This window comes from Genypterus blacodes, unplaced genomic scaffold (genome assembly GCF_046128005.1).
Source record: "Genypterus blacodes isolate CSIRO-AG114 ecotype Tasmania unplaced genomic scaffold, CSIRO-AGI_Gbla_v1 ptg000076l_1, whole genome shotgun sequence".
Classification (NCBI taxonomy): Eukaryota; Metazoa; Chordata; class Actinopteri; order Ophidiiformes; family Ophidiidae; genus Genypterus; species Genypterus blacodes.
Genome location: NW_027466885.1, coordinates 826,463 through 844,991, shown reverse-complemented (window position 1 = coordinate 844,991; position 18,529 = coordinate 826,463). Strand labels below are relative to the sequence as shown.

Below are 18,529 nucleotides of genomic sequence, written 5' to 3'. Positions count from 1 at the left end.
AACGTAAGAGGAAATAAACTAAATTAAATAAATAGACAAATGGAAAATGTGTGGGTTTTGAAGATGTGTTCCACTATACGGAAAGAATCTCGTAGGACATTGTCTGCTTGCATTTCCAAATGTTATGTATATTTTTAGGATAAGGGTTATCCTGAACTTACAAGTATACTGTTGTATTAATACAAAACTAAGAAAGGACATTTGGGTGTGCAGGTCTTAAAAGTCCTTTTGATACACCCAAATAGATGTGATGTTTGTCAGCGAGGGGCACTCCCGTGCTCCCACCAGCATCAGACCATAGAGGAAAAGAGAGAGAGAGAGAGAGAGAGAGAGAGAGAGAGCGAGAGTCCAGATGTCATGTCACATGCTGTGGTTTAGCCACAATTTATAAAGGCTAGTCAGACACTCCCACCACTCCCACTATAGCCAGAGTAAGGACTGTCACTACCCAGGCAGGAATTCATTCTTTTCTCCTTCTCCCCTCAAATGATATCTGTTATTCCCTACTCGCAGCTGAAACAGAAAGGTAAGGCATTACTCTATGCGCTGATGGATTTTATGTTGTTCATGTTGTTACTGTTAGTGTAGTTGTATGAGGTTGAAGTCATGTTAATTGATGTACCTGCAGTATCAAACTGAACAGTAGTAATGTTTCTCATGTGGAAATAGTTTCAGCACAAATTATAATATATAAGTTGTGCTTTAAGTATAACGTTCTTTCCTTAAAATGTAATTGCTGTTTGTCACTGGTTTGCTGGTTTGTCCGATGTTGTTTGTTGCCACATCACTGGCAGCATGTTCTCTATCTATACATGTATTCAGAACTTACACCAACTGTCTTTTTAGATTTATATGTGAGCATGTCAGGATGGTGGGCCGACCAGTGACCGGCAGTTTGGACAAAGAGAAGACAAGCTAAATATACACTCTAACTGCATACATCAAACTCAAACTGATTATAGGTCAGCAAGGTCCTCTGCCTTAAGAAAACACTCGTCGCTCTCTGTCTCCTACCACTAAACTTTTGCTCCTAGTTAGGTATTTGTCCACGAAACATGATGAGAAAGTGAACGATTGTCAGGATAACCAAAAAACAAGGACAACATTTTTGGGTTAGCACTTATATTTGTCATTTGGTTGTGTGTTTTTTATATGGACCATGAAAAAATGAACCAAACAAACTCAACTAAACTAAGTGAAAGAGGAGTCTTCATAAATCATATGAGATGGACAAAATCATTTGATGCCAGTCTCTATACCAACTAATTTGTTACAATGATCAAATATTCCCATACAACATCAGTTGGAAATGTTGTGTAGTTACATGAAGGCTCCTTATACAAGCTTCGGATTATGTGTGTGTTGACATCTAAGTAGTTGTTTCATCAATCAACCAAAGGCCTGAGCAATCCCGACAACATCTGCCTGTCATAGAATTTCCTTTGATGCTGATGCCAGTGGATGTGGTTAAAATGCTGCAGTGCTGGTTTGCCAAATATAGCAGGAGGTTTGGTGGGATTTAACTTCAGAACTCACCTCTCTACAACACTTCTGTAATAAAGAGGATGGCTTAAATTAAAGACTTGTGCATAGAAGGAAGCATTGACAGACGTGTTCAGAAAGTCTGGCCAGTTTTTGCAGGTTTGGAAACACTAAACTAGAAAATACTAAGTACAATCTTGAAACACTGGGAACTGTGACTGAGAAGTGTCCCTAGATTAGTGATGTCCCGTCTCACTAGTCTCTCAATGCTTGTTGGATAAATTCCACACCCAACCGGGAAAAGAGCTTGTGAAAGAAGTTTATTTTATGTTTGCTCGTGGCTCGTGCAGTGGTTTGCATAGTTTTTGACCTCTATCCAAATTAAAGGATAGACATTCAGTGTTCTGCCCCAGTCTCTGAGATGTATCCAAATGTCTACCAATGGTGTTGGGAGAATACTCCATGTGCCACAGGACTGTCTGTGTTTGTAGGTACTGTATTGTTTGCTTGCTGCGACATCATTGCCTTCAGTGTGCGTGTGTGTGTGTGTGTGTTTGTGAGAAAGGGTTCTGAGGGTATACTTAAATCATCTCTAAAGAGTAATACATGTAACACCAGCAAATTGATGTAGCCATGGGGCAGGACACTGTGCTACTTTTATCTATTATGGTTGTGAATTGCCTTAGCTGTGGGCTACGCCTATGTGCTATTTATTGTGTGTGATCAAATCCCGCTGATGAGATTTCACATCAACTGCAGCTAAATTAACTTTGAATCTATGTGTATGGTGGGTAGTCACGTAGTTAAAACGGCACAGTTTGTTTTGAGGGGGCAAAGTCCACTCGTGCCCATTTGTGGAAGCTGGGTTTGCTGACTGAGGAAGTTTAATTCAATGACAAACACAACTCTGAATAGGTGGAGAATGTTAGAGAGCTAGAAGCGACACAGGTCATCTGTTTAAAATATGTAAATATGGGGTTTTGTTGGGTTGAAATGCACAAATTGTCCAGTACAGAAAATACAGAAGCTGCTAGGATACATGGAACAAGACTGGCTTAAATAGAGGGCGGTTTTGGAGGCTATGTTGTAGTATTTGGGACATGTAGTCACCACAGTTTAGGCTCTATTTAAAGCCGTGTCTTTCAGAACGTATCCTGTGGCCAAGTTTCACTTTGCCCCAAGAACGCTGAACTGGAGTCCTTGCATTGAATCCAGATGGACTTGCCACATAAGACTCATGTTATTGAACCTGTACAGGGCTCACATTGTGCACCTGCCATATGTTTATTTGGTACAAACTGCTAAACTGAAGTTGTTATTGTCACTGGTCAGGCTTTGTGGTAGATGCATGTTTGCTTTGCAAAAAGAACACAGGAACAGTTCCCCGCCAAAAAACATGCTCCTAGTCGCATGGCACAACATGCAAAAGCCTCAATTAATCTGTTTTACAAGTGTAAGGGAGTAGGGGAGAGCAACTGTGGGAACAGCGGCGAATGAAAGACAGATGCGGTGATTTAACAGTCTGTGAAATTTCCCTCAAGCACCCCATCCACCACCACTACTGCACACAGACACACACACGCACACACTAGTCCCTGTCTCTGCAGCCAACTTCAATCGCCAGTTTCCAGGCTTTCCATCCATTGTGTTGGTTCTCAAAGATGAGGGTCTGATATTTCTTTATCTTGCACCTGATGGTTGTGCTAGAGAAAAGGTTAGGAGGAATATCCAGGTACAGTCTGTAAAGGTACACATGAACTAAGTGTTGTGTCAAGGGACAATTTCAACCTGACGGCACCAGGACAGGAGAGATCGGTGGGATCAGTTGTTCATGATGTCAAGGCAATTTGGTCACAAGTTGTCAAGATATCTAACTCTGGACTGAAGCCACCCTAAGAATGAAATGTAATGTTTCTGTAATGCACATATCTAATACCCTTTGTTTTGTTTTGTATCTTCAAATCAGTCTTGTTTTCAGGTAAGGGAAGATAGGAATGGACAGAGTCGACTCACTCTCCTACAGAGCCATGATGCTGTGGTCATTATGGAGTCTTGCAACAATAGTGCTGTTCATCCCGGTGGAGGTTGTAGGGGATGAAGATGGTCGAGCAGGTAGGAATGATACAGTTGTCAAGCGAACACAAGGACACACAAAATCGAAATCCATATTATTCTGTGTGTTCAACATGTTTTACTTTGATGTTTACTTCGGTGTGTGTGTGTGTGTGTGTGTGTGTGTGTGTGTGTGTGTGTGTGTGTGTGTGTGTGTGTGTGTGTGCGTGTGTGCGTGTGTGTGTGTGTGTGTATAGGCTGCAGCACGGCAGTAAATGACCTGGTATATATAGTTGATGGCTCTGGGAGTGTGGGCCTCTCAGACTTCGACAAAGCAAAGCAGTGGCTTATTAACATCACCAGCAGATTTGACATCAGTAGCCACTACACACAGGTACTACAAAATGCATCACACCATCAAACTTCACCTTATCTTATCTGTGCACAGTGGGTTATAAACTCCAGATTGTAATTTAATTATTTATTGGGAAACACTGCGAGCATTCTTCTTTATATAAAAAAATGCTTTAGATCAGTACGTTCATATTCCAAGCTGTAATGATCAATTCAGATCTGTTCATTTTTGTAATGCTGCTTTGCTACCTCAAAGAATTCAAGTCAACCCTTATATAGCATCAACGCTTCTACCCTACACCTTTACTAGTTTTACTCTAACTGCTAAACTAGGTGGCTGTAGTCCAGTACAGTGACACCCCTCGTCTGGAGATTCCTCTGGGGAAACACCAGGGTGGACCTGAACTCATCCAGGCCATCCAGGACATTGTCTACCTTGGAGGCAACACACAGGTTGGACATTTTTTTCTTAAACCCTTGAAATGCTATAACTTAGAGGTGATGAGTGATGAGTTTTAGGTCTCCTTTCTCTGCCTCTGCATGTATAAAAAGAAGGATGCACATGTAACCAGCTGCAAGTAAAGGGCACAGCAATTCAGCAGGAGCCTGGTTGTAGTTAATGTTTAGACAGAGAGAGATGATACAGGCTGCACCGAAGCCCAGGACATAGTTCTTTAGGGAAGGCCACCAGAATTGCCTCTTAATGAAAGACTCTGTTCTGTCCATCCCTGAATGCCAGGTAAATTTGAAGATGTGTGTCTCCTTCTAATTTGTTCATATAATGACCAATGACCAAAGACCAATCCACACACAAGATTCTTCACAGTATTTAGCTGTTTTCCAATTTGACGGAAGCTGTTTTCGTCTTCTAGACAGGCAGGGCCATTAAGTTTGCTGTGAACCATGTCTTCACCTCCTCCCGGCGAAGTAGCCAAGTGAAGAACTGCATCGCTGTCGTTATAACTGATGGCAAATCCCAAGATGATGTGGTATGATACACTGTCATGTTTCAATTCAGTTCTGCTTCGGTTCATTTGATGTTTGTGACAAATTGAATGTTTAATAATGAAGGTGACACACTTATTTTCACATGTAAACAACCAGCACAATATTTGTTGCTTAGGTTGATGCCAGTATGCAAGCGCAAGCCCAGGGCATCACAGTATTCGCAGTTGGAGTTGGCAGTGAGGTCACCCCCTTGGAGTTGGTATCTATCGCTAACAAACCATCATCCAGCTATGTCCTGTACGCTGAAGATTACACCACCATTGACCGTATCCGAGAGTCCATGGAGGAGAAGCTCTGTGAAGGTCAGAATGTCTAAATCTGTTGATTCATCGTTCATGGTTGATATTTTAGTTGTAACTTTCATTTTCAAGTGACTTTCTGTAAAGCACTTTTGTTTAAAGCGTTTCACACGTCCACACTACTGTGCCATGTTCTCACAACCTCCAATGGCCGTGGTTCTCTGCTGTATTTCAATCTACTTGTACCTCATATTGCCTATTTTACCTCAGGGTCTTCGAAAAAACTACAATAATAATAATTCAACCTTCCTTCCTTCTCTCTATCTCTCTCTAACACAGAAACAAATCTTTTATTATTATTTATTCATTTCGGAATGAACACTTTTTACTTCCAGAGTCCGTATGTCCGACTCGAATCCGAGTGGCATTTCATGATGAGAAAGGCTTTGAGCTGATGGTGGGTATGAAAATTGAGATGAAGGGCCTGAAGATTCCGGGTTCTCTGATGTCAACGGCAGCCTACGCTCTTACTGCCTCTACGGATATAACTGAGAACACAAGGTAGACTTTGGTCACAGAGCAAATGTGCATGTTCCTAAAATGCAAACAAAAGACTGTTAAGTTCTCAAATATCTGTCATTAATTCATTGCTTTATCTAATATGGACTTTTTAATTAATTATCTGTAAAATACAAATGTAAAATGTTTATATTGTGCATTTCTGATAATGTGACATGTTATACCAGGGAGATTTTCCCAGAAGGCCTCCCTCCATCCTATGTCTTTGTTGCTACCTTGCGCCTGAAGGGATCTGCCAGCAAACTGACCTTTGACCTTTGGAGAGTGCTATCTAAGGATAATAACATCCAGGTTGCAGTAACACTGAGTGGAAAGGACAAGACTGTCACCTTCACTTCCACCAGTAAAACAAACAAGAAGCAGAGTGTCATCTTCAGGACGGGCTTTCAGGTTGGGCTTCACTATTTAAAACATCAAAACAATTCTAATGTTCGACCAATCATATAATTTAGCGTCCATTATACTTACTGTATAGTTGTATACTCTCTCTCTCTCTCTCTCTCTCTCTCTCTCTCTCTCTCTCTCTCTCTCTCTCTCTCTCTCTCTCTCTCTCTCAGGCCCTCTTTGATGAACGCTGGCATCAGTTCAAACTCCTGGTGAGGCCTCGCCAAGTCTCCAGTTTCCTTGATGATCACCTCATCCAAGAAGTAATGTTGGAACCGGTGGAGCCTATTTATATCAGTGGAAAGACACAGGTGGCTAAGAGGCGAGGAACAGATATCAGCGTGCCTGTGAGTACAAATCACTCCTTTTAAAACACGTGCAACTTAGCAGCAATTAGAACGGGCTTCCATTGTTTTTTTACTCAGGTGGAGATTCAGAAACTGCGTCTGTACTGCGATCCTCATCAGAGCGAGAGGGAAACAGCCTGTGAGATCTTCTCTGTGGTAAGATCTCCACCATCATCGACCACATTGTGTTTATTCTGAATAATGCAACACTCATTTTCTCTTTTGTCCTATCTCTTATCGTTTACAGAATGATGAAAGGGTAAGTGCTGATTCTACCCAGTTTGCTATGATTCAAGAAAATGTAAATATAACTACAATATCAAAAATATCTTGATCGTAGAGTTGAAATAGTATGATTCTTGTTTGCAAAGATTGTCTCAGCACATCTTTAATGTCTATATTTATGTTACTGTGTTGCTGCAAATTTTGCTGCCATCGTCTACATTGTTTACATTTCCTCAGTGTCCTCTGAATCGAAGAGCCACATTGGTGGAAGACCAGACAGGACGACTAGACCTGCATGGCCCGTCAGCAGGCATGGTAACCAACCCACCCATTTGGATACTCTTTTTGGAAACGCGTTCTAATGATTTCTTTATGGATTGTTATGATGGAGTGTTTCTAATACTACAGGGATTTCGAGGGGAGAAGGGGAGAGGAGGACTGCCAGGACCTGAAGGTAAACCTGTAAGTACTGCTGTCTTATCCACACCATGTAGGAAACGCGTCTGGATACATAGCCTAAATTGCATCAAAAAGCTTAAATCAAAATAAACTACATATGCACTCAGAGACGATAATTATCACCAGGAATAGTCATATACAAATGTCTAATCCATAATATATGCCTTCAATACATCACCTTCACCTTTAACAGACAGAGAAACAAACTAGTGCCACTGATTGCAATACACCCTTTCACTACTGCCAGGCTCGGGAGTAATCATTAATTGACTGAATACTTATTCCTTAAAAAAATAATGAACTATTTATTTGATTGAAGCTTTTTGAAACAGTTTCAGCTCCAGTTGCAATTTAAATATCGTGTAAAGGATCCATTTCAGATTCAGAATCACTTCCTAGGGCAATAATGGGAAACCTGGAGACTCTGGTTCTGCAGGATTACCAGGAGAAAAGGTAAAGAGCACATCTACCTTTAATAGCCACGTTACTCACTGTATATTATTATACTATACAGTGGCATTAGGAACCGTTCCTACTTCTACCAAATGTGTTACATTGTTTACATATTCAGAATGAATGTCTTTCCCCATATGGACAGGGTGACTGTGGCCCAGCAGGACAGAGAGGGGAACCTGGTCTGAAAGGGAACAAAGTAACATGCTGTATAAGTGTTGCACTATTGTAGACACTCAAGTTCTTACATTAACCTGATTCTACTGAACTACATCTGTTCTATTCTATTCAGGGAGACGCCGGGGAGCCGTGTCTGCTTGGAGAACCCAAACATCCAGGTCCCAAGGTGAGTACTTTGTGATATATCAATGTTAATGCAGAGAAGATCAGTAAGTGAATTCTCCTCTGCTATAGTGAGTGTCCTTTGCTGATTTGATGTCTGTTACAAGAAGTAGATGAAGAACCATAAAATGTGGCTTGAGGCTCTTAAATATGTAGTAGTTCATTCACTGGCATTCATATTTGTCCTATGCAGGGTATTCCTGGTGAGAAAGGGGAGCCAGGACCTCCAGGAGAAGCTGCAGCAATGGTAAAATCTAGTTCTGTGTAACACTCTTGAGCGTGTGCATTAGCTACCATAACTGACTGGATGACGAAGCTTGAGAATGGAGGTCTGTTGATGAGAACTTATGTTGAGGAAATTAAAGATTATACCAGACTACAACCCAGCCACATCAAGCAAAATACAAATAATGCTAATTCTCTTTGGGTCAATTGTCACAAATTTCCAAATGGCCATGCTCAAATTTTAAAAACGTAGAATGTCCCACAAAATCTTTGTTTTTTTATTTAAAAAAAAATATAAATGACACATGCACCTGAAATAGAACCTCATCTATTTAGGTCTGCATCTGTAACTTGGATTTTGCATCCAGTGGGACATAAGTGGTCAGTTTATGAAATATCACATTGAGGTCTGTCACTGAGCCACTTGCTTTCTTATGCAGTGATCCGTAAGTATCAATATCTTTCACCATTCCAGGGCTCGGGGGACTCAAGCTTTTTAGGGCTGCCAGGTGCCAACGGTCCAAAGGTATGAAATTAAAACAGGGATCAAACCCAATATTTCCCATTTCTTCATTCTCGACAGTTTTATTCACCTAGCCATGATCTTACACATTCAATTTTGTTATTTACAAATGTCACAATGTCAAGGCAAAATCCTAAATTTAATGAGAAAGGAACAGGAAACCAGTGCAGGAAACTTATCATTGTACATGTACAATGTGTGGACATATTCTAATGCGTATGAGTATTTTTAGGGAATGATGGGAAAGACAGGCTCTAAGACGATTTACGCTGATTGCTGCTGCTACTGCTCGACACTGCTCTCCGATTAGCTTCTATAATCACATTGTTCTTTAGGGTTTGTTCTACAATCATATTGTTGCAGCCTTTGATATGTAAGCAGAAGTTTCTGACTGTCTCTATCTTTTTCTCTGGTCTCGCCAATGTTTCCATTTTCTTCCTTTCATCCATCAGGGTGAAGTTGGACCCAGAGGATGGATAGGAGAGGTTTGTTTGCTCCAAATTTGACTAAGAAATAGTGAATTATCATAAGTATGTCCTCTTCATTTCATGTCCTCACTCAATTTTTAGTAGAATGTTAATCCTCAAACTTTGCTTCCACTTTGTCTACATGAAAAAAATCAAAATTTTCCATGTGGTCTCAGATTTTGGGCCCCACTGTGTGTGTACATGAATCATTTTTGTATATAGGTTATTCTCTAACATGAAATGATCTGTCCTGGGTCCTGCTTCTTCAGAAGGGGGACATGGGTCCCAAGGGGAATGGAGGGAAAAATGGGGACGTAGGTCACATGGGTGCTATGGGTCCAAGGGGATTTCCTGGCCTGGACGGGTTGCCTGGCCATCCAGGTCAACCAGGCTATCCTGGGAAACCAGTGAGTATATTCCTAACCATTGCCTGTGAACGCATAAAATGTTATGGTCACTTGTATTTCTTCAATTTTGGGAGTGTCTTTGTGTGGGTGGTTGTGAATATAGAGTGGGGCATTGAGAAAATCCTGTAAATCTGTAGATATGCTTAACTACACAATGCTTAGCTTAGTCATGGTGTAATTGTGTGTTTCAGGCCAAGTCTCCCTCAGATGAACATCTTATGAAGCTCTGTGCTGCTGTACTACAAAGTAAGTCTGTTTTATCACTCAGTATAACCAAGGTCTGAGAATTGTACCTACCATAAAGGTTGTGTCAAAGGAATTGCTTTCATTTAAACTTCTTTTCGTAATGTAATATAAATTACAACTTAAGATTACATATCACTACCTTTTAAACAATGTAACTCAATAAACTTTCTATGAAGAGTGCCACAATTGTGTTATTGATCAATGTGTATCTGAAGAAATTTCCAATTTCTATCTCCTACTCAGTCTGATGGAAGTAATTTCGATATGGCCTTTGATGTACTTTATAAATGGATACCTTCTTGCGGTTTCATGTAGGCCAATTTCCAGCACTGTTCCAGACCCTGTCTCCCCCAGCAAGTTGTGAACCCTGTCAGAGCATTAAGGGACCCCCAGGCCAGCCAGGATTGCCAGGACAGAAGGGTTCCATGGGGCTTGCTGGCTACCCAGGCAGTACTGGCTCTCAGGGTTACCCAGGAACACCAGGACAGCGGGGACATCCAGGCCACAAAGGTGATCTGGCATTCACTTTACATTTTCTAAACACACCGCGTGTGTGTGTGTGAACCAAATTATCATTATAGCTTTATACTGGCAAGGTGGGGGGAATATCCAAGCCTACCCTATAGGATAACAATTTCGGGTAAGAGAGTATGTGGAGCTAGCTGCTCAATCAGGTTGCAATTGTGAGATGGTAAAATCCAAAAAGAAAAGAAAAGAAGACTAGTTTGTTCAAGGACCTTCTATAAATCTATCTCCTTTTTCTGAAATTAAATTTGGAAGTTTTCATGAAAACCTGTAGGCTCTTCAAATCAGGTGGAGGTATGGGTGCAACAGCTTCAGGTGTTTACAGCTTAAGAGATGTTGTAAAACTAAACATACTGTGTCTGCAGGTTACATGGGACCAAGAGGACTTAAGGGCGCCCAAGGAGAAGGTCACCACGGACCTCCAGGACCACCTGGGCAGACAGGTAGGTGGAAAGTTACGAATAATTAAGTTACAAAGTCACTAGGAATTATGGTCTTGTCTTTTAAAAAGTCTAAATTCTTCACTGATTTTGAAGGTGTACAGATATTTGAGCATCTTATCACCTTTAAAACCCTTATCAATGAATTAATAAGCTCAACAACACCGCCAAAGCCGCATCTCAAAATAATAAGTCATTGTCTATGACTTTCCTAATCACTGCAGGACTTCAAGGACCTCGTGGCTCTGATGGAGTCGGCCAGGCAGGAAGCCAAGGAATACCTGGTAACCCTGGACCACCTGGAGATCCTGGTAAACGGGGCAGCCCAGGCACACCAGGATTTTGTGATGTCTCGATGTGTTATCAATTCTACCACATCAGGGATAATTTCAGCAAGGGACCCAACATCTGAGTGAATATGAAGGTGAAGGAGGCCACTATTGGCTAAGTCCAGGAAGTGACATTGATGGCTCTTCTATGAGTGAACTGAGTAGATTTTGATATAATTGGAAGTTGAAATCTCAAAATCAATTAAGCCAGTAGTCGTACAAATGAAACTAATTCATGATTGTAGCATGCATGATTCCATTAGCTCAGCTACTGAGCTTACTGCGTTATTCCACTCTCACTAAATCAGCAGCAACAAATGCAGTTATGCAAAGTTATATGGATATTTATACAACCAACTACCAAACAAACTGGGATTCATAATTTTATTAAGAGCAACTACCTCCTTATCAGTGTTTCTTCACTATTAGTGTTTGCTGGTAGGCTAACATTTAATAACTAGACAGGATTTCTGTAGGACAAGCAGTAGCATGTTTTGTTATTGCATTCACAAATGAAAAATAGGTACACTAAACAATGTGAAACTGTGTACATTGTCAACACATGACAGATGCTGACATTACCCTGAATCTGCCCCATACAAAACAGCTTGATGTCAATGTCTATATATTGGGAATTTCTTGAAGAAGGAAGCAAGAACACAGCAATGTAGGTTTAGATTACAACCACCAAGTTGTTTTGCCCCGAGAGCAGCCCTGTCTCAGAGATATGAACTAGGATTAGGGCCACACTGAAAAAAAGAAGAGTTCGGAAATTTGAGTCAGAATCTTCTGAATAACTATATTGAATCAAAATTGGAAAGCGTTATTTTCCTCATACTAAAAAGGGTTGAATATAGATTGGCATCACTGAATACACTGTTTAAATAAGAGAAAACTATCACGTGTTATGTTGTAATATGATTATGCTTCTGCAAAGATTGCTATTTATACTGATGCTGTCTAGGATAACAACAAAATGTCACTGTGTGTATCATTGTGTGTGCTATAGGCTTAAAATGGATGTTGGTATTGTTGTGCTTACTTTTACTAAATTTGCTGTAAAATAATTTTATAATAAAAAGGCTCAAAATTGAATGGAACTGGGCATATATAGATTGCAGTGAAACCCTGATACACAGTATTGTAGTGACACAAGGACATAATTTGCCAAAAGGTATTGGTCGGGTGGGTTATGGTATGTTACGCTCGCAGTTACATAGATAAACATGAACGGGCTCCCCTATAAGGGAGTGAAGGCTAATTTTTCGTATTAATGCGGGAGTTATGGGAATGTAAGCTTGTTGTGTGTTGGCGAATGTGAATAAACGATCACATAGGTGTGTATCAAACTGAGAAAACTTGCTTGTGTTGGTAACCCCATTCCTCAGCTGGACATTTTCCAGAGGCAAACTGCCTAAGTTAAGGGAAACGCAGGCATCACCTTGAGAGGATGTGAGAAATCCAACAGGTGTGCTGCAGAGAAGAGCATCAGCTGCCTTAAAAGAGCATTGACAAGAGATCTCCAATTCGGTGCTCTTTATTGAGGCTCATTGACAAACAAACATACACACAAACATTCAAGTCAAGACTTTACAAATGAACAAGCAAAATAACCACATTTCCAAAACCAAAAATGATAATACTATGTAGTCGCACACATGGACAAGGAAGAAATGTAAGGAGAATAAAATAAAAAACCTTCGCCAGTTCTAGTGATATAACCGTTTCCCTGCCAGTTTAGATGACATCACTGATGTTTCTTAGACTTCGATATCACTATTGTAAGTTTGCTGTATATTAATGGAAAACGGTGTCAGGTGGCATGAAAAGGCGCATGAAGGAAGGGACACAACGACAGCAACAACATGCGATATGTACACAACAGGCACTGACAAGAACAAAGGTAAAAAGAAAAGGAAAGAAACAAAGTTGCTGAGGTGAGAGAAGAGAAACAAGATAAGAGGTTCTCCCACAGAATCTGGGTTGAGGAGAGAGGGAGGCAAAACTAATACCAATATAATTAAATACCCCTCATTGGGTAAGATACAAAAAAGCAGTAGAAAGTGGTACAAGGATACAGAGGCAGCTCAATAAAATAAAATACGGTGGTCTTCCCCATGAGTGTGTCGCCTAATGAACCAAACTGAGAGACAATTTAGAGGCTCAGGAAACCTTCACAGGTGATTGGAGTTAATAAGTTGATTAGAGTTTAGAGTTAGAGTTAGAGTTTTCACAATTAAAACAAATAAAGGCTAGAAATATTTCACTTTGAGTGTAATAAATCTATAATATATGAGAGTTTCACATTTTGAATTGAATTACTGAAATAAATTAATGTTACAATGTTGTTCCCTTATTAATAAATACTGCTAATAAATACTATATTAGTGGCATCTTTTAGCACTGGCACTGAAAAAGGAGTTACTCTGACATTTCCTGTTTCACGTCTGGCAAATATCCATTAAATACATCGCAAAAACAAAAATGACCTTTTTTCATTCTGACTATATTTATGCAGTATGAAATCCAGGGGAATGTTTGACACTGTATTTGCTTCACATGTCTTATTGATCGATGGAAAGCAAAGAATGAAGGCTTCTTTTGTTCATTTGACGAGTTCATTTTCCCTTTTCTACTTTCTCCTTTAGCATCCTCAGTTCATCATCTGAACTATCAAAGTTCAAAGGCAGGGAAACAGGAGTCTTCAGGTTTTTCCATTTCTGAAAGGTAGTAGATGGTCCCTGCCATACCTGCCACAAACAAATGATCCATGACTACAAGCCAGAGATTGCATCGGTGCCATTCAAAATTTCTGTTTATGATAATGTGTCAAATTAAGCAAGAAAAAGCTAAACCTTTAATTATCTGCTAGAAACGGGTAACACGAGACCAATAAAGGTATTATATGCAATGCTCCAAGTATGTTGTGCAAAAGTTACATTTTTCCTTTTGAATTTAAGTAGTCAACTTATTTTAAAATAACAACTAAATTGCTAATAGTTGTAATACAGCGCAGTGTTTCACACCCTCTCTCAAGGTGTTCATTATTGGTCAATAGAAAATTGATGTAACAAATACAACATCGTTGTAAAGTAATAATTTCCTAAATCACTTAACAGTCAAAAATAAATGTAAATAGTTAAGTAAAGGTCAAGTTTATTTGTTAGCCCAATATCAAATCTAATGTCTGAAAGGGCTTTATAGGCCCCCCAACTACAGACGGTTCCTTACCCAACTAACCTAACCCAAACCCTAACCCTAACCCTAAAGTGTTATAGTAAGACAAGGAAAAACTTGAAAAACCTTAATATATAAGGAAAAAGGGAAGAAATCCCGAGAGGCAATTCAAAGAGCAGAAATAGGAGGAGAAACAGGAGGAATCCTCCTAAAAGTTCTGATCATAATAAACCTACAATTAAGCTGATAAAACATGGAAAATCTGGAAATCCTCTGAAAACTAGAAGTTCAACAACAATGTTAGGTAGTTGCAAGTGTTGTTTTCTTCCATTATAACAGCCACACTACTCTATACTTAGAGTCTGCTTTAAAATGAGTCTTTGAGAAAATAATACATATATACGAAACTATTACACTGATTGAAGAGAGGATTGTAAAATAATGCCAAATCAATATTTTTAATTTGGTGAAAAGTTGAATTAATACAGCACCTTCAAAGAGAGAGTAGGGTCTGTCTGGGACACGGCAGCCATGGGTCCCGTAGTCCAAACACCACTCTGCAAACTAGAAGGAAGGCAATATAAATGGATCTACACATTTGTATTTACAGATCTACCACCATCTTATGCTTGTGCTTGATGAGTAAATTGGCTCACACAAAATACACAAACATAAGTTACAGAAGTTATACAGTTTTGTGCCAAGCTGGTAAAAATGTGGTTCTGTGTCTTCTTTTGTTAAATCAGAGAAAATGCTACTCCTAACCCTTGTTCTTACCTTGCAGGCACGGTACAGGTATTTCTTCTCCTGGGTGAGCTTGTAAAGGGAAAGGAAAGCATAACCATTCCCAGCTGTGCCGTGGCAGATACCATAACCTTTCCTCAGCAGGCCCCGCTGCCAGATCACCTCAGCACACTCTGCAGCTTCCTTTAGGTATTTATCTTCCTTAAACACCTGGAAAGACAAAAAAAGACAAGAAATTGACCAAGCCTGGACATAAGGTGGTTCAAAAAAAGTGTGCATTGATATTAGACTGTATTTACTATAAGAAATTCATTAATCAGAGAAATGGTTGAACGCGGTTAGGAAATGATCAAGAAGTCTGAATTTCCTAAAATCAGAGCTAAGTGACACCAACTCTTAAGATAGGGAAAAGATAGCAAAGATAGCCGGGTCGCAAGTTCAAGTCCCCGTACTGACCAAGAATGTGGACTAGAAGCTTGAGAGTTGCCAGTTTGCCTCCAGGGCACTGCCGAGGTGCCCTTGAGCAAGGCACCATACCCCCAAAACTGCTTCGGGGGCGCCATATCATGGCTGCCCCGCGCTGACCCCTCTGTAAAGCATGTGTGTGTGTGTGTTAGAGGGGCATGCAAGACAAATTTCCAATAGACGTGTTCGCATGTGATTTCTCCCTTATCTCTAAATGGTCACCTGCTAATGGGTATCCGAATAAAGAAAGATAGAAAAGAAACCACTCTGTCACCTTGTGAGCCATAATCAGCATGTGGATGACCCCGGGTGATCCGTGACACCAGTGAACCAGGCGGTCAGTCTCATTGCTGAGGGATGATGGGTAGTTACCCGAACGAAACCTCTTGTGACGTACGTAGTCGATGCTTGGACGAACCAACTCTGACAGTATGTCTGGCTGGACCTTCGATCCTGGCTGGAAATTGAAACACAGAGAGCCTTGGTTATTTTAATTACTACTTGTCAAATTGTAAAACTTTATTTCTGAAAAAAGAGAGTCCATACGCTCCTTCTTCCTACCACTCATAGCTGACCCATGTTTACACCCATCCATCTCTATTACCTGCATGAGCATGTAGTAGATACCAGCCAGACCATGGGCGGCACCAATGTACTGTTTCTTGTGCCATTCATAGAGCAGAGGGCAACGATCGGTCTTCTTCTCTTCCGCTGACAGGTTCTTCCCTGATTCTACAATTGCTGTCACCACCTTAGGACAGGACGGGAAAATAGTTGCAAGAAGAGACTAAGTGTTAAATACCATGCAGTTGCTTACAATCAATCAAGATAAATTCTGCCTTGTAGCTGTGTGCCACACTAATCTGTATCTTGCTGTGGGTAAGTAGTAAAAATATAACCAGTCGTACAGAGAAACCTCACCTTAAAATGCTTCATAAAAACTATACGTCATCTACTACAGTAGTAAAAAATCTGTCCGTTAAATGGCAGTACCGTGGCAATGGTTGTTTCATCCACTGTGTCAGCTCCAATCTCCTTGTTTACATACAGCAGGGCATAAAGATACCCTGTTCGGCCATACAGCAGTTCATCTGGAGTCTGACTGTCTGGACTCAGCACTAACCTGTGGAGCTGGAGAAGCCTGCAACAGACGCACGCACGCACACACTCACTCTAAACCCCTTACAATGTAATAAGCAATGTGCCTTACCCACAACAATGAACCCAACCTCAGTCACCTACTTGGTAAGACACTCCTTGCTGTCGTCCGTGTTGCCAAGTTTGTGGTGGACCACAGCACCCACAGCCAGCGGCCCTGCGTCTCCACACAGGAATGTCACTTTGCGGCCATTCAGGGTCCTCAGTGCCCTCTTCACATAGTCCAGGGCCCTGTTCAGGTGGGAGACCTCATGGGTCACCCGGTGCAATTGCAGACACAGTAAAGCAATGCCTGTAGGAATTGAAGATTGAAGATTGTTTTGGTCTAGTTAGATGAATTCAGACAGTGTGAGCTTTATTAATTATAATTGCAAATCCCCTACAATGGTCAGCACAAACCAAACATCAAACGTTGCACACCTGTCCAACCCGTGTATGTGGAGAAGTCATGGGGGTCCGCAGTCTTGAGACCTTCCTCCGTCTGCTGGAGGAGGTCTTTAATCTTGTTCTGGACTTTCTTCTTAAAGGCTCCACTCACCTGCAGGGGTGACAAGGAATTTTCTAACTACATTCAGATACAGTAATCCCTAAAGGCAACGTTTACCACTAGATTCAGTCAATATCATTAATGTTGTGAATGTGTTATGCTAAGTGCATTTGGTGATTCAATGTTATTTCATTGCGCTTAGTGAGCACTGTCCATCAATCTCCATCGACCTTAAAAGATTTCTCAAAATGGATTTCATAACCTTAACATAACCTTAACATAACCTTAACCTAAACGGCCCTTTAAAGAGAGAAAAAAATGTAAACAAGAAAGAACACCTGCTCCCAAATCGCTAGCTACATTAGCTTAGTTATTGAACATCGCTACGACAGCAAAACATCTCACCTTTCCCTCTAAATCAATTAGCTCATCGTGTTCTTCTTCTGCCCCCGGAGTGGATGTGTGGACGCCTTGGTCCCAATCGGAGTAACGATTAGGAAAAGAGCGCTCCTCCATTTCTGTCTCTGTAACCGAGATCAGATTCAGTCGCTTAGACACGTTATCTCCCATCGCTACGGTGGTCTATGAGGGGAAAAAGTCACAGAAGGCAAAATTGTCCCGGCCACTTGTAAATATTGACGCGAATATGCGGCGTTCGATTGGTCGCAGAAAAACTCAAATATTTGAGCTAATAATGCTAAATAAACGGCATTTTTTCTGGGACCCCTTTTATACCCAAGCAATAATCTCTCCACGACTGATGAAGGTTAATGGCTGATCTTTTTTAACACAATAAAACATGGATTAAACTGATGGAATAAATTCGAAAACGTTCTATTGTTGACGTAACCTGTTCTTTTGTGGCCTACATTCTGAAAATGTATTTTCAAATTGTAGATACTCAATTAATATTTCCATAAATCATTTTCATATTACATTTTTAGATATACATAAACGCAAAATTACTACCGGGTTTGAATAATTGATGAAGTGAATATAAGTGAAATGTGCCAATGTACATTGCGTTACATTGGCACATTTATATATAATCTAATATACATATATACAAAATTTGTATGAGAACTTTACAAATACTAGTAGAATGTTATTCAGATTTAAATTTTAATTATTTAATTTTTAATTCAGATCTTTTTTGCTTTTGTAAGGCAGAAGTACAAAACAAGAGCAAAACTATGCCCGTATAAAAATATTGTTCTTCTTAACATACAAGTCCATGACAGCCACATTTAGTTACTGCTTTATACAGGTCATGTTAGGGCTTACAAGTAGAGAGGAATGACCAACAAATAACTACAGAAACATTTTTTGTAGCCAAACTTTCTTTATTCACAAAAACTTTTAACTATGTTAAAAGTTCACAAAGTTAAGTGTCAATCTCTACTTCCTATGTT

At 40.3% G+C, this 18,529-nt stretch overlaps 2 protein-coding genes across 2 annotated transcripts; one reads left to right on the top strand and one right to left on the bottom strand.

Moving 5' to 3' along the window:
* Positions 1–3,460: 3,460 nt before the first annotated feature.
* Positions 3,461–11,334, top strand: LOC143006974 (collagen alpha-1(XXI) chain). The gene is made up of 23 exons (XM_076158352.1): positions 3,461–3,594; positions 3,792–3,928; positions 4,222–4,341; positions 4,761–4,877; positions 5,012–5,198; positions 5,531–5,696; positions 5,882–6,104; positions 6,272–6,445; positions 6,524–6,601; positions 6,693–6,704; positions 6,908–6,985; positions 7,079–7,132; positions 7,529–7,582; positions 7,728–7,781; positions 7,875–7,928; positions 8,118–8,171; positions 8,625–8,675; positions 9,125–9,157; positions 9,409–9,546; positions 9,738–9,792; positions 10,108–10,302; positions 10,683–10,760; positions 10,982–11,334. The coding sequence occupies exons 1-23, from the start codon at positions 3,477–3,479 to the stop codon at positions 11,167–11,169; spliced, it is 2,418 nt and encodes an 805-aa protein (XP_076014467.1). The 5' UTR covers positions 3,461–3,476; the 3' UTR covers positions 11,170–11,334.
* A 1,273-nt stretch (positions 11,335–12,607) lies between these two features.
* Positions 12,608–17,687, bottom strand: lancl2 (LanC lantibiotic synthetase component C-like 2 (bacterial)). The gene is made up of 9 exons (XM_076158319.1): positions 17,523–17,687; positions 17,051–17,168; positions 16,715–16,922; positions 16,466–16,613; positions 16,077–16,223; positions 15,747–15,929; positions 15,041–15,217; positions 14,755–14,827; positions 12,608–13,836 (listed from the first exon to the last, which is right to left on the bottom strand). Exons 1-9 carry the CDS (start codon positions 17,685–17,687, stop codon positions 13,760–13,762), a joined length of 1,296 nt encoding a protein of 431 aa, XP_076014434.1. The 3' UTR covers positions 12,608–13,759.
* Between the last annotated feature and the right edge of the window lie 842 nt (positions 17,688–18,529).